This window comes from Oxyura jamaicensis, chromosome 4 (genome assembly GCF_011077185.1).
Source record: "Oxyura jamaicensis isolate SHBP4307 breed ruddy duck chromosome 4, BPBGC_Ojam_1.0, whole genome shotgun sequence".
NCBI lineage: Eukaryota > Metazoa > Chordata > Aves > Anseriformes > Anatidae > Oxyura > Oxyura jamaicensis.
This window is the reverse complement of record NC_048896.1, coordinates 17,449,421-17,465,874: the sequence shown is the minus strand read 5'-3', so window position 1 is coordinate 17,465,874 and position 16,454 is coordinate 17,449,421. Positions and strand designations below refer to the sequence as shown.

At 43.0% G+C, this 16,454-nt stretch overlaps 1 protein-coding gene across 4 annotated transcripts in view; it reads right to left on the bottom strand.

Annotated features, from left to right (window-relative positions):
• The window catches only part of CAPN6 (calpain 6), a 59,154-nt gene that overhangs the window by 22,515 nt on the left and 20,185 nt on the right, over positions 1–16,454 (bottom strand). For all 4 annotated transcript variants that reach the window (XM_035325410.1, XM_035325409.1, XM_035325411.1 and 1 more), the window contains one exon: positions 248–379. In XM_035325410.1, coding sequence (XP_035181301.1) covers positions 248–379 — 132 coding nt within the window. The remainder of the gene's footprint in view (positions 1–247; positions 380–16,454) is intronic.

Below are 16,454 nucleotides of genomic sequence, written 5' to 3'. Positions count from 1 at the left end.
CAGAGAATGACCATTGCACCCTCTGGCTTTGCTGTATCTCTTCCTTGGTGCTCAATGAAACTCTGTGGTGGGGAGGTCTCGTAACAGGAAAAATGAACTCCTAAAGAAAGGGAAGATTGGAATCCACCAAACCTCACCAATCATCAGAGGTGCGCTATCCCTAGGTGGAAAAATATTGGCTGATAATGAGGGAAATACCCAGGGTTTACCGGCCTTATTTCATGTACCAAGTACATTGATCACCTACCTGCTGCCAGAGGGGCTTCCTCAGAGCCAGGCAGGAGCATGCAGCCACAAACCAGCAGTTCCCCAAGCTGCCTTGGTGCAAGTCATGGGAGCTGATTCCATTCACAAACAGGTGGGGGTCTTCACAGAGATCCTAGCAAAGCAAATCAGAGGTTACTGCAAAAGATCACAGCATGCTTCTGCCAGCTATCCCTCCGCACACGTTCCACATCATATTCACAATTTGCTGTTCTCCCAGTCAAAACACAGATTTTCTGTACCAGGAAATTCAAAAGTGCTCTGGCACTGAATATATTTACAAGTCAGGATACACAGAATTAATAAAATTCTTATATGTAGACTGTGTTGCCTTTTCTGATCATCAGAATTCAGCCATTTTTTGACAGAGTTCCTAGTTCTGCTCTCAGCTGCAAGTGATCTTCGAGGACTTCAGTATTTGGAAGACTTATTTGACATTAGGGCAGCTGATGAGGAGCTGAAAGTAAGTGAAAGGAGAAGAAAACATTACAGGGAAAGACTTTGACAGGGAAAAAAAAATCAAGAAAAGTAGAAAATTAGTAGGAAATGATGCTACTGAGGCCAGAACTCCAAGCTCTTCTGTCATTGCTGCTCCCTTGGCTGCCAGACTGGAAACCCTCCTCCACAAACGGTGTGAGTTCCTGCAGTGACCACTGCCACTCAGCGCTGAAGAAGTCAGAAAGCATGCACATGTCTGAAACATGCCTCCCAGGCTGTGGGGCTCATTCCTCTCTTTGATCTGGCTCCTCCTCTCCCATTGCTTTCCTGTCTCCATCCTATTTACAAGCAGATTCTCACCAAAGCATAGCCGTGGTATCTCCCCGCTCCTCCCCAGCTTGCCCCCCTGCTGCGTCTTTCCCAAGGGGTACAAAGATAGGCTGCAGGTCTAGGCGCTAAAAGGAGCACCTCTAACTACCATCGCACACAGGGAAGCCACAGGGATACATTTTACAGCAATACTGTGTTTGTTACCCTTCATAGAAAGCTTCTTCTGAACTGCTACATCCGTGGCCTCGTAGTCTCAGAGAAGGCCAGGCGCCACTTTGGGAAAGAGGCGATCTGAAAGTCCCATCGTTGAGACACAGCTCACTGCTTTCAACACTGGGTTTGCTCACGATGCTTCATCTGAACCATTGCCTTGCTGACTGGTTAAGAGGACGGGAGAGCAGACATTGGTAAGAAATTCTGCTGTTGCACAGTATAAGAATAACCCTAGATTTCACCACTGTTGGAAGGAAATGACCTTATATCCAGGCACTGGAGATGCAGAATAAATAACTCCTCCTCACGTCAACATGGCAGGGGTCTCCAAATTTACTGCAGACTTTCCAGTTGGTTAGCAGCAGAATGAGGAGCTGTGCTACTCACCTCGTGGATTCTCACAGTCCTTTGATAATTCTAGATGACGATCCCAAAATACAAAATTTCAACCCAAGTCTGGCTAAACACCACAGGCTTGTCAAAACCTCTCCATCTTCCCTTTGATGGTACTGTTACAAACCAGTGCCAGCTGAACTTATTTTCAGAGGAAAAAAGAACCTCAGTTCTGAGCTGAAAGCCTGTTTTCCTGGGCTGGTTTAGCAGATGGCAGCCTAGGGTGGCTCGCTGTATGTCGGTAAGTAATGCATGTGTGCATATGTAATGCAGGGATCTGCTGCTGCTTTCTTTAAGAACACAATATTTGGCATGAGACTTTTCTTATGAAATAACAGCTGGTAGGAATTTTAAATGCCTGTTGGGCAACCAATGACTGATCATTACATGATACTGTTCTGTTAGAAGTTCTTACATGTGGCTTCAGTTAGAGAAGATTTCAAAGCTCATTAACTAACCTTAACAAAAAGTTTGAGTAACAAAATGGTCAGCAAGAGGAAACCTGACCACGTACAGTATGTCCTTCTGCAGCAAAGATGGATTCATTCACCTGTCTGGGTGCTCTGACATGGAACAGTAACAGGAACTTCAGACCAGCACTTCAGCTAACACAAACCACTGCAGCTGCCTGCTGCTGAGGTTGGTATCAGTTGATATCAGTACCACTCAGCCTTTACTTGGATCCCGTTTTGGATACTTGGGAGCAAAAATCACAAACCCAGCTTCAGTAGACTCAAGTTTCATACCCCATTTCCATGTATGTCTGGTGTAATAATTTCTAGTTTGTTTTTCCTTTCACAATGTTATTTTACTTGCATAATAAGCAAAGGATAAATTGATCCTCCAGGATTAAAATTGTTCAAACTTTTCTGTCACTATAGGAAGCCAAAAATTTCATTGGCTTTGAAAGAAAGCAAGCCCTACCATCTATTACAAATATCTTATCTTATTTGGTTTTCTTTGCCAAAAACAACCACATTAAACCCTTTTTTATTTTTTAATTGAAGCGTGTCTCGTATCTCACACAGTCCTCAGAGAAAAAACAGAGAGCAGCATTTGCTGAATGCCAGACATATGGATGAGATTAGCTTTTGCTGACCACTGGGGTCCAGAGTAAACACGGAACAGCAGAGTGCAGAGACAGCACCTCACCAGTTCCACCACGGTCCCTGCATGCTTCACGATCCTGCTTGATAAATCCAGTTATGAAACTGCCTGGGAGACTCTGACTTCTGAGATGAGCAGCGAAAGAAATGACATTTACTTCTGTTTCTCTTGGCATTAATTACAGACATTGGAACAGCTTCTGTGACAAGGTCCCTGCGCAGCCTAGGTGAGATGCCCAGGAATACCCAGGTGCAGGCTACAGCCACTGTCAGCTCTCTGCTTTCACCACCTGGACAACATCAAGACAACATCACACATTCTGAGGAGTACTTTTGAGATGTAATTAGCCATCTAAGCCACAATTGCCCCAGTGCAGTTGGAAATATGCTAACATATTGTACTAATGTCCTTGTGAGGATCTTTAAGCGCTTTTGTTCATTCCAAGCATGTCAAAAAAAAAATAATACCACTTTTCCAGTAATGGTCCCAGTGGTGATAACTTAGGATAGCTGAGGAACAAACCAACTGACCAGAGAGGAGTTATAAGGAAAAGAGACAGAAAGGAGACAGCCATGTGTCCAGGCATTTTCAGGAGACGGCTGCCTGCTCTACCTTGCAACCTAAGCACTTGGCATTGTTGCACCAGAAGTACTTCCCTTATATACACAGCAGCTTCACCCTAATCCCTTTACTCAGGGTCAGCCACATTTATCTGTGCTGGGAAACAGACAAACATCTTCACACTTCCAAGGAGAGGTTTAGAGGAGCTTACTGGATCCTACTGTACACTATTAACATTTCATAGCCACACTATTTATGACACAACCACACTAATAAAAGCAGCTGCTGCATTATTTATGCACACAGGGAGCATTCCACCATCCAGGGCACAGAGCTCTTCCCAGTTCTCCTCTTCTGCATGTGCATACTGAAATAAACACCATCTGGAGAACTACAGCTAGGAGGTACAGAGGCTAAAAAGGGAGGTAAGAGGCCACAGGGTCTTGAGGTCCTGCTGAAAACCCTGATGCTCTTATTTTCACATCAGACTTCCATCTGCATATTATAAGTCCACTCGTGTCACTTCCAATCCTTGTTGCACCATGTGGGCTCAAAATATCTGACATCTAGCATTACACAGTCTGTACCACTGGTGAAATGTGGCAGCCAAGCCCAGAAATAGTATTCCAAACAAGGCCTTGCAGAGCTGAGCAGAGCTCAAGGCTTGTGCTTACTGAAGACGAGGTACCATTTTTCTGTCATTTTCACCACAGTTTCATGTATTTGACTTGTTACTCAGACTGTGATCCATCCTCTGATCCTATTCTAGGAACTCACTGCCGAGTAATTCTTTCTCCCTACCTTAGCCATGAAGTTGCTTACCACCAAAGCACTATACTTGCTTGTGTTCATGAAGGGATGATAAATTCCATCCTATTTTTCCCATACTGCTTTACCAAGACATCCAGGTAAGTTTGAATTCTAAACCCCATTGACAGTCTTGTGATCCCATCCCAGTTTGTGCCCTACAACATCCCAGTATCTGGCTTTCTGGTCCCTCATTCAAACAGTAATGAAAATACTGAGTAGTACCAGCCTAAGTGAAATCTATGCTGGACTCCACTGATGGAATGCCAGCTTGAGAGCGCTCCAAGTGATTTATTTCATCAGCTATACAACCACATTACAGAAGTTTGAATTACTCTGAATTCTCATACTTTGGAGAGAGATTGCCAAAGGCCTACAAAAGTCAAACTACATCAGATCACTCCTTCTTTCCTAGCCACAAGATTTGTCCCACCCTACACTACAAGGAAATCAAGTTGGTACATATTAAGTGTATCTCACACAAAACCCTTTAATAATACAATGTATACCATTAGGATCACACAGAATCACAGAATAGTCTAGGTTGGAAGAGACCTCCAACATCACCGAGTCCAACCTCTGACCTAACGCTAACAAGTCCTCCACTAAGCCATATCCCTGAGCTCTACATCTAAATGTCTTTTAAAGACCTCCAGGGATGGTGACTCAACCACTTCCCTGGGCAGCCCATTCCAATACCTAACAACCCTTTCGGTAAAGAAGTTCTTCCTAAGATCCAACCTAAACCTCCCTTGGCACAACTTTAGCCCATTCCCCCTCGTCCTGTCACCAGGCACGTGGGAGAACAGACCAACCCCCACCTCGCTGCAGCCTCCCTTGAGGTACCTGTAGAGAGCGATAAGGTCACCCCTGAGCCTCCTCTTCTCCACGCTGAACAACCCCAGCTCCCTCAGCCGCTCCTCGTAGGACTTGTTCTCCAGGCCCCTCACCAGCTTCGTAGCCCTTCTCTGGACTCGCTCGAGCACCTCCATGTCCTTCTTATAGCGAGGGGCCCAAAACTGAACGCAGTACTTGAGGTGCAGCCTCACCAGAGCCGAGTACAGGGGGACGATCACTTCCCTGGACCTGCTGGCCACGCTGTTTCTGATACAAGCCAGGATGCTGCTGGCCTTCTTGGCCACCACAGACTTACAGACTTAGTCATCAGCTTGGGAATGATAAACTGAGGTCTGGAATTTTAATGAAACACAAAAATGTTTGGACTGTATTTTATGAAAGATGGCAAAGTTTCTTTTTTCCTTTTTTTCCCTATATATCTTTCTTAGGAAATTTCAAAAAACAATGTCAACCGTGGGAGACAACAGACATCATTTCACTGGAGCCAGGAAATGGTTTTTACGTTGCTGTCTGTCGTGACTCCCTCACAAAAAAAAAATAATTATAATAATTAAAGGATGGATTTTATTTGAGACGAGAAGCACAGCAGGAAAGTACAGGAGAAAACTGATTAACTACATGCATTAAATTCAGGTTGCTGTGGCTACTTTGATTCTTAGAGGAATTTAGTTAAAGGAAAAAGCTGCCCTTAGCCTAGGTCCATGAACTAACAAAAATGCATTATTGGTTATAAACAGGGAGAAGGACATTCTGAGGGTTAATTAATTTGCTATGTTTTCACAGATGTTAACTGAATCTGCAACTGTAAAACATTATGAGAAATCTTTGATATCTGAGAAGAGGGAAAGATTATTTTTAGTGGATTGGGGTCTGTCAGCTGGCTCAGATAGAAAAACAGAGATTTGGTGAAAGGAAGGTAGAAAAAAGTAATAGCGATGTTTGCAGCTAAGATTTTCAAGGGATTCAGTTGCATTTAGAGTTTACTTTCTTCGGTGCCCCTTAAAAAAACTCAATCCTAACATAATAAAAATAATAAAAATTAAAATAATCCAATTTTGCTTGAACATAAGATCTATGGAGACAGGAACTTTCCTCCATTCTATCAGACTGATCTACTCGAGCCTGGTATACCATTCCCTTCATTTTTTCAGAGCAGTTTGAATTATGTCAGAGATGAGAATCCTTTCCATTTTCTTCTTTTCCCCTGTCCTCGGATTATGCTGAGCCAGCTCCTGTAGAGAGTGAAGTCAGTGTAGGGAAGCAAGGCAGAAGCAGCAAACAGTAGTGCTGAATATGGAGGCAAAAAAATCAGCTCTGGCTACAGCTGACTATGGACCAACCCCACCTAAAGCAGGGTAGCAAAGACCGCACTTACTCTGAGGTTGTGTAGCTGAAGAGGTAGAAGAGATTGTCTACCCCATAGTAACTCCCGGCTGTGCTGGCATGTTTATAGAAACCCTCTCTAGATCAGGCCCCTTGCCAAGGCAGTTGCAGCTAGCCCTAAAAAGAAACATAACCAAGTCCAACTGTGCTACATACTTCAATGTATGCAGAAAGCCTTTTGCAACCTCGTTATGTCTGCCTCGGGAATGGAAAAGGAGAACTTCTAAGTCACAGCCATGAGCTGAGGTACTGCTCCAACCTCGCAGAGGACAGCTCTCAGAGAAACCTCCATCAAAAAGGAACTGGGGTCAGTTACAACCCTGGTTGAAACATCCCTTAACTCAGATCACAAGGCAGCCGTTATCATCTGTCCTGTTACCCCATGGAAATCTACAAAAGGCAGCTTTAGCCCTCAGGTTTCTGTCTGTACGCTCTGACCTCAGGCTGCATAATTACCCTGTAAACTTTGTGACCATTCTCCAGCAAAATCAGTGCCTAAGAACAGGATAATGCCAAGCACTGCTTAAAACAGAAACCCTCCCATACATAGGCAAAGGGACGAGTACACCAGTTTGCTCCAGCCTTGTGTAAAAGAGAACGCAGTTATTTGAGGATTGGGAAATGCTTCTTCCCAATCCTCCCTCTCCAGTAAACCCTGTTACAAAACCAAATGCATTACAAACATTTTTATAGCATTCTTTTTTTCCATTTTCAGTCTGGGGCTAGTTCTGACTAATACTCAGTAAAGGCCACGGGTTTCAGCCTTGCCCTGCCTACAGGACACGTGTATTTGGGGAGGATCTGAATCAATCCTTGTGAAGAAAAAAAAAAACTCAAATGTTGGGCAACGTGGTGTGTATTTTGGCTGCCACTAGATTTCACCTGACCCTTGGAGCGCTAGAGCCGCTCTCATCCAGAATGCTGACAGTTGTTGGAAAGGGTACAAATGGATTGCCATGGGGCTGACCTTCTCCTGAACCTCAGTAACAAACAAAGTGTTTACCGAAGGTCTGAGAGCGCTCTGCCACTTCATCGCAGAGATAACTGGAGGACTGTCTGGTCTTCCAGCATCCTCTTGGAAGCGTGTTATGGTCTGTCCTGCTGCTCTGCCTTAGTTTGTGATGCTTGATGTCAACGTGCTACAGAGCTGCAGTGCGTTCACCAAACCTTGCTTTTAGAGAAAGGCTGCCTAGAGGATAGCACGTTTTCATCACTGGACTTGTAAGACAATGGCCTTGTTCCTTGCTGTTATCCCTTAAAACCTATTTCCTTCTCTAAATTCAATACAACCTGTATTTTCCTCACAAACAGCAGAGATGCCATGCTCAGGACCAGATTCACCTCAGGAAACAGTCATGTCCTCTCAGCCAGGTTCCACTCTAACCAAGTGCTTTCAAATGCAGCTTACAGTCCCTACCTTACCACCCCCCACAGTATGACAAGACTGGAGAGAGACTTCTCCCTCTACTGACCATATAAAACAAGGTAAATAGTTCAGAACAGACCATGCCTTTTAAACGCTTGCTACAGAAAACGTTGTCTTTAGTGCCTTTGATGAGTAATTAATATACATCAAAAAGCAGGCCCAGCTAGTTATAGGAAATGCAACAGAAGTAGTACAGCTCAAAACCCAGAATATGGTGATTTTATAGGTTATTTTCTCTGATTTTTTTTTAAAGTAATAACTGAGGATCTTAAGATAAAATCTCCCAAAGGTTATTGTTGGTGTAGGGAGATCCGACACTGAGCAGACATCAGTATGAGACCACTTTTGGTTGGTTAATGTTGCTGTCTGTTCTGAAATACCTTGTTTCCTCCACGTCTCACTCATCAAAAGCTCCATTTTCTGTGGCGCTTTAATCTCTGCCATCCTGAAGCTGCCTCAAGTTTGACATAATTTGGGGAAAATAATGTAATTAAAGCATTGCATTGACTAAAACTTCATATATTTTAATTTATTGGAAAACATCATTGTTTTGCATCAGAAAAGACACCATTTTATGGGCACTGAGCCAACGTTTTCTTGTAAAATGCTTTCTCTACTGTGATTTGAGATAGCGATGCTCCATGAAAAACAGGTGTTGTCGTAGGGTAGTAGATATTCCTTAAGGCTAGAGGATGTTCAACACTTACTGTTATGAACACAGCCAAAGGAGCTTTCAAGGATGAGCTGCCCACCTGCATGAAGAAGGACATTACTAGTCTATTCCTTAGTATTAAATAAGATCGATCATAACTGAGTTCAAATCATTATCAGTGATTCCTGTGTATGACAGCACGGGGATGCACGGCGTATGGGGAAGGGCCTCAGACAAGTCAGCCTCGCTGCACCTTAGCTGTGCAGTCAGTCTGCCTGTGTGCCATCAGCTGTCTGTTTGGGACTGCTACTCAGCACGTTGTAACTGCTACCAAATTGGCCGCCAGCAGTCCAGGGATCTCAGACCAATTGGCCTTCTTTTTCCACTGAAATAGAAAGCAGAAGAGGGCATTTTCAAGAAAAACTTAACGTACAATCGTTTTGACAAGCAGGTGGTATAAGCCAGCCTAACGCTATTTCTGCAAAGGGCAACCTACCAAAGCCAGGAAACACCTCTGCATTAAATACAAGTGAGAGAGGGAAGGGCATGTTTGGAGACAGTCAGTTAAGAATAACTGCCTGACATCCCTTCCAGGCAAAAGTAACGTGGCTGAGGTCAGACCTGGGCTGTAAGTGCAGTCGTGGTTCAGCAGACTAACAGGCCACCCACAGCTTAGCTATGGGTTCTTAGTGCTTCCTCAAAACATGTTTTTCAATCAAGTTCATGAACTGATTTCCTAAGAGGGAAATAAAAACAATGAGAAAAGTAGGTTGGAAAAATTTGTACACAATTTTTGTTCTTTGCCTGATAATAAGCACCATTTTGGCTCAGTGGCCAGGACCTCTCTGGGCTTGTCCAGCCTGAGCTCACGCTGTGTCTCAAGGGGCTGGTAACAGATGCAGACTGAACTCTTGATCACTGCCTTTTATAAGACAGGGAATATTCTGTTAATAAAACAGTATTAGGTAGATTTCAGCAAAATCAGCCATTTTTGTGTTATTACTTGGTGAATAGGCATTATGTAGCAAAAACAAAGTCAAGCCCTCTAAGAAACAGCATCTGAAGTGAAAATTCAGATGAAGACAGAGGTGGTTTGTTCTGCTTCAAGGAAGGTATTTCTTCCTCATCCAATGGCAATGCACAAGCCCTAAAGGCTAAAAAGCTCAAGTCTAAGCCACACTAAAAAGCATAAGTCTCTTTAGCAACAAGCTCCTCTTCTTCCCCACCCCTTTTCCAGCAGGGTTTTGTTTCAGCCTAGATGCCGGTATCTACTAATTGTGACATTTATCTCAGACACTTTTCTTGAAGATAAAAATCCTTTATCCTCTTCTCCCAGCCTTGATGTTCCTAACCCCTCATCTTTTCCAGACAACACCTTGAGGTGTTCTCCTCCACTTTGTTTTACGGAAAAAAATGTGATGTCTGTGATAACAGTGCATGGAGTAGCCCTTGTAAGCTCCTAGATACACATTCTGGGCTATGCTTGCTTTGTGACATAAAAAGAGGAGCTTTAAACTTCTATATGAAATCCTGATCAGAAGACAAAAGCCTCCTAAAATACAAGATTATTTTTAATATATTAAATTCTAGATTTTGAAATTAATGTTTAAAAAAATAGCAATTTTGTACTAGTTAGCAAAATTCCACTTTTCTGGGCCTATGGAAGTCTGAGCCAATGGCATCTCTAAGTTTTAACAGGACATGGATCAGACTCTTAAATGATAGCCTGGACATCCCTTATGGCAAAGATCAGCCTAAGATCATGTAAAACAGAATATTTGTCTTTTAGTAATACAGAGATATGCCTGATTTCTTGCAGAGAGCCACTGTTAGTGCTGCCAGAACACCAGAACTTCATCAGATCACTCAACTACAAGAAAAAAAGCCGTCCCACCAGGCTATTGCTTGACCCTTCTGGTATAGCTTGCTCCTTTCATCCATTGCCCAGACCAGGTGTGAGCTGCAGCCAGGAGAGTGACAGCAGCATCGGGTGCTGTCCAGGTGCAAGCAAATACCACAGTAGCAAAGTTTTCCTAGGCAAGGATAAACACCAGCACCCGTCAGAGCGGTAAGAAAGGTCACCAGTGCTACTGATTTGCAGCCAAGGGGAGTAACACAGAAAAAGTTGCTAAGGAACAAAACAAATAGACTGGTGGAGAGAGGGAACCCCAGATGCACAATGCCTGTTGGTCTGACAATCTGTACAACCAGCCACCTTCACATTGTAAAGAATCTCAGCCCTTCCGTAAGAGGAAACTCTGAGCTACAGAAATGACACAGCAGCATTCATTCTAATTCTGGGCACTACCAACTTGTATGACTCAGCCAAATTTAATAATGTGTATCATCTCTCTTAGTTCCCAGAAATTACCAGAACGGATTTTATTTACGCATCTTGAAAACAAACAGCAGCACATAAGTCTCTCAGTCTGGAGTGATGAAACTGAAAAAACTTGTATTAACGGTGATTTCTGAAGTAAAAAGAGTAGAGTAGAACACATAAGCAGTCAGATGTGACTTACCTACCAGCCAGTCAAGCATGTGCTTTTCCCCCTGTGTAGGTTAGCTCCTATTTTGCCCAAGATAGGTTGCTGATAGATGGCTGAAATTACTGAATTTTGGGTAAATCCCTTTCTTTCTAATTCTGTCAAAACTTCAGAATGTTTTGGAAATCTGAAGAATGATATTCAGTGCTGATGGGTAAACTTCTTAAGAGTAAGCATGAGGCTAATTTGTCACTTTGGCAGCTGATGATGCCAAATGCTGGCCAGCATTGCCATTATGTCCATGAATTCACTTAAAGTCACTCTTTAGCCAGGTACCTTCCTTTCTTATTCAGCCTCCTTCTTTCCGTCCTCACATTTCCTTTTTCCTCCCCACCCTGTGTTATCGACTCAACGTGTTTCAGAAGGACTCAGTAAGAAAACTACTTCCATATCTCACAGACCTGTTTATAAAGCTTGCTTTCTGGTATCTTCCTCTCTTGTGGGCACTCTGACAGCTAATAAAGGGCAAGGCTTTCCCCAGGGTATCCTGCTCCCATTCCGCTCCTTGGCACGGTTAGTTTCACCAAGACTTGTACCCATTTACCAAACTGAGTTGCAACTGGTCAAAAGTAAGTCTTTGCCGATGAAAGAGGGGAACAGACAGATACCCACTTGGCGACAAGAGAACTCTAATTGTACTTCCTCTGGGGGAAAAAAAAATAAATGAGAGGAACAAAGACCCTGAGGGGAAGCATTGCTAACTGCTCACTGTTCATCAATGCTTGTCTGTCCTGCAGGTTGCAGAGCATCCCCTAAATAAGACCACAGGCACTTGGCTGCTCAGTGTAACAGCTGGAGATACACCTTCCTTCCTCATTCGCTCTGGGAGGGCTCTACTTACTTTGATGTCAAACGCAAGTGACTCCAACCTCGCGATCGCTGTCAAGGCATTTTTCATGGCGCAAGATTTCCTTCTGTTTCAATACAGCACAAAAGCTAGAGCAGCTTCAGTCCAACACATATCACTGCAGGCTGCTGGCTCACTGGGAGGAGTCAGCCTGCCAGGGTCTTTTGGAATGCTTGCTTGGTTGGGATCATATCCCACCTGAAGTGCAATCAGGTTAATCTCTTTAAATTGAAGAGACCTCTTGCTTGGAAAGATGTAACAAGAAACTTTTTTTGTCTTATTTATCACAGTGTTTCTTCATGTAGCACTTTGATGGCATTTATCAAGCTTATTTTTTGTTTTCCCAATGTGATACAGATACACTGATTTGAATTTACTACTTTCAAATTCCTTTCTGAACACTAATATTACATCTATTTATTGCCAAACTAATACAGAGAATGTTATTCAGCTGTCAGAAAACAGAGAAAGCCAACATGGCAAACAGGAGACCTGGAATTTTTTTAGTCACAAAATTCCCTGCTAACAGACCTGCATCTTCATCAGTTTAAATAAAGTCAGTATACAGACCAGGGTGCATATCACAACCAGTTGCTGTTCATTTAGGATCGCATAGGATTTCCTATCTTCAAGAAGAGGATCACACACGTAAATAAGAAAAGAAAAAGCAGGCTCTGTGGATCTGTGTAGTTAGCAGGTTAGCAGGAATCGAACAAAGGTCAGTGATGACCAACAGGGACAGAGTCTGCCATCGCTGAGAAATTAACCCCCTGATTTACCAGTTTAGGTAAAACACTGCAAGAGAAATGGTGGCAATTCCAACATGAAGTCAGCTCCTGCTTATCTTAAAGCAATGACTGCACCTAGCCCTGGGAATACTCACAGTGGTCACTCCCAGGAACGGTTTTCCAGGCAGCACAAGCTGTTTGATTTGCAGTTACGGATTTAAGTTACATTCTGGGTGAACTAGAAGGGATCCAGACTTCCAATTGCTACTCAAATGTGTTCAAGGCACCATAAAAATTCCATTAAAAAAGGAGATTCTCCATGAAGAGTTAGGAAGTGTTAGAACTTCAAGCCTCTCTAATCATCTGAGAAGACAGAACCCTCCCAAGGTCTTCCATTGTGAGAAACAGCCTGCTTGTCACCCAGGAGAGGTTTGAGAGGTGGTGATAACTCAGACATGAACCAGACTAGACATCAAACCCATCCAGACTTAAGATTGCAGAACCCCACCTCTAAATGCTGGAGAATGTCCCAGCATTGCTCCTCTCTTGCCAGGTTTAATTTCCTTGTGATGTGCCAGGAAAACCATCTCAGCCAGCTGAAACTCTGAACCCCATCAGGGACGCTGAAATCATTCTGGCACATTTGTGTCTCCAGTAATCTCTCTGCTAGTGTTCTGCACATAGACTACTTCCAAGAGAAAATTATGAGTCACCTTTTAACTCTACCCTCACACTATCAATCACATCGGTTATTTTATTCAGTCATGGTCCAAAAGTCAAAGTGACCTAAGTAGAAAACCTACAGAAATATATCAGCTCTCAAAAGGCAAGGCAAGAAAAAAGCCCCGGTTTTAATAATGGTGAATTTTGCCAATATTGTTTATTCCTTGCCTTACAATTTGAGTACTTGTGGTGAAGCCATTATTTTCACTAGAGGGGATTTTAAATTTTTGCAGTTCTTGGAATGTCTGCAGAAGTAACTTAGCATGGTGTCCCTATCCACCTCTTCCAAGCACAGCATCCCCCTTAGGGCCCATAGTTTTACTCTGTTCAGGCGCAGAGAAGCAGACCGGATTCTCAGCTGTAAATCAGCATCACTTTAGCTAAGCCATTGGAGTGATGCTGCTTGACGCCAGCAGAGGTACGAGTCCCCTCAGTCCAGCTCTATCCATCAATGGATACTGCTTCATTTTGTTCATGAGGGATTCACAATGCCTCTAGGAACAGAGAAAGCCCATTAAAAACAAGGATGAGAAATGCCACAGCTGGATTACATTCGATATGTTTGGATTAAATTTGAAATACTCTTCTTACAGTTCAGACAGGTTGTTTTACCTGTTAGATCCACGTGTCTGAATGTGAAAACAGCTTTTAGACAATTACCACTTCCGATAAGTTTCCTTTGTGGAGAGCAGAACAGGGAATGAGACAGGAGCAAGGAGAGGCCAGAGGAAGAAGTACTGGATCCACAGCTCCAGTTAGGGAGGAAAACTGCACGTGTAAGTCTTAAATGGCCTTTATCTGAAGGAAGAAAAGTGACAACAGTGATCATGCAAAAAACTACAGCAAGATCAGCTCTGCACAAAGTCTCTGCAGAAGATTCAATTATCTACAGAGCTACAGGGAGAGCAAAGCTGCATCCAGGTTCTTCATCAGCCCCACAAGTGCTTGTACCTGTAGTAAAGCTGAAACAACAATAAAACTCTAACCTCAAGGACCAAAGGTCAGCCCACAGCTGGATCATTGCTAAATGAGATCGAATTTTTTGCTTACCATCACAAGACTGAAGGTTTGGCAGTTATAGGGGAGGAAAAAAAAAAATAAAAAGCAAACAAAATCTTAATTATTGACTCATTGTATCAGGCTAGAAGATGCTGGCTCCAGGCAATGAGAAGACCTTAGTGTGCTTTAGATAGTCTATTAGACATTAGTCGTTCAGTTCATTAGGCCAGCTCTGCTCTTTTCCAGGGCCAGTTTTCCACCCAAAACATTGCCGCCAACTAAATCAGCAGCTGCTTAAAGCTGTATGCTTCGTTATCTTTGATGAAAAGATAGACACAGAAGTTTGGGAGTGAGTCTTTGAGGATTTTGTCAGCCTCTGAAGAGGCTGAAGGTATTCTGCATTTGAGGAGTGAAGGTAACTAGAGTCTGCCTTCCCATCTCAAAGGACGTGTACGTATGCATGTATGTACATGTATTATGTATACAGGGGCAGTTTTTTCTGCTGTGAAGGATTTTTCAAAGCTTCCTTTTAGACAGAAAACCACACAGCTTTATTTAGTTTTTAAATAGAGTTAATCCCGAAGGAAACATACATTTAAATCACAGGGTAAGAGCATAAAATTCAAACTGATTTTGCAAATCGAAAATATAATAGCTTAAAAAAAACTCAGATTCCAAGACCTTACTCATCCAAAAACCCTGGTAAATTTGGAAATGAAACGAGAAAAGCATAAAACTCCTGACATACAAAGCATTCTTTCAAATTCATTCTTAAAGATGCTCTGCCTCGGAGGTGAATACTTTCCACTCATGAAGAGAAGTGTTGACAGAACTGTACCTTAATTTCCTTTGCAACTGGCATGTTTGGGCTATAATTTTTCCTTCAGAGAAGCCAGACATTTAATTCATTAGGAAGCCTAAATCAATGAACTAACAATTACTGTAAGAAGACTTGCACCATCCGAGGATTTGAGCCTCGGGCTTTTTGTCTTACAGGCTCAAAATAAATTTTACCATGTCATTCTTCCCGTCATCACTTTGCCTCGAGACAAATAGAGGCTGACTTTCTGAGAGGCCACTTTTCATTTTATGACAACTGAATCAACTAAACGAAACCTGACACTTTAAAGAAACATTCTGAACTTCAGAACTGTGGCATTTATGTTGTAGAGGTGACGTTGAGGTCATCCAGCATTTTTTTCTTTAGAGGAAAAAACAGCAACAATGTAAGAAAGCCTCCATATAGTCTGAAGGAGGGGAATATAAACTGGAAAAACTGCCAGGAGAGAAGATAACAAAACACTGGCATCTGGAGAGCCGTCTGCTTGGCAGGCAGGCATGTCATTTACAAATATTTGCTCATAATTATATCCCTGGAAGACTTGGGTGAATAATACCGTTGAGAAAGATGCCACTTCCAGAACAGTGCCTCTCCGTCATACGTAAATAAATGCAACACTCATTGAAGGGTGAATATATCTAAGGATATCGCCACAAAAAAAAAGGGAACTCGTGCCTCACGCTGGCCCAGTAGCTGCAAGACAAGAGAGAAGAAGGATGGAGCTGTGTATTAGGACATCCACCGAACACAGAGCTACACAGCAAGGGCAGGAATGCTGGCAAGGTGCCACCTTGTTTTGTGCTTCTTGTCAGACATCACCGGCAGAAGGGCACAACAAAGAACACAGTTTTCTGCAGTGACACAGAACTGAGCCACTAAGTTCACGTCACGCAGGGTGCACTCAGTCATCAGAGGTCAGACACGGGGTATTTGCTGACGGCTGAAGGCTTTTTAATTCCTTGCTCATCTCTTCTTCTGGGTAAGCTCTGTCTTAACAAGATTTTCCAGGGAAAATAAAAATAAAATTACAGAAATACTAAAACAAGGCTGAGCAACAGCTCCATTCTGGGAACACTTGAGCAATTCCCAAAAAAAAGTCACCACTTCCCCGGATGAAAACATTAAGGACAAAATATTACATGAGGAATGGTTTATCCAGTCAGAAAACAAGATGGAACCATGCCAGACAACGTTTTCACAATGCCTCTCACACTCAGCCCATCTGAGGACAGGCAAGAAAGCCTGGTCCACAGCAGAAATCCCCAGGCTTTGCAAGGGGACATGGTTTCTCCCCCAGAAACATGCTTGGCAAGCTGTACCTTGTTCTGCTGCACCACC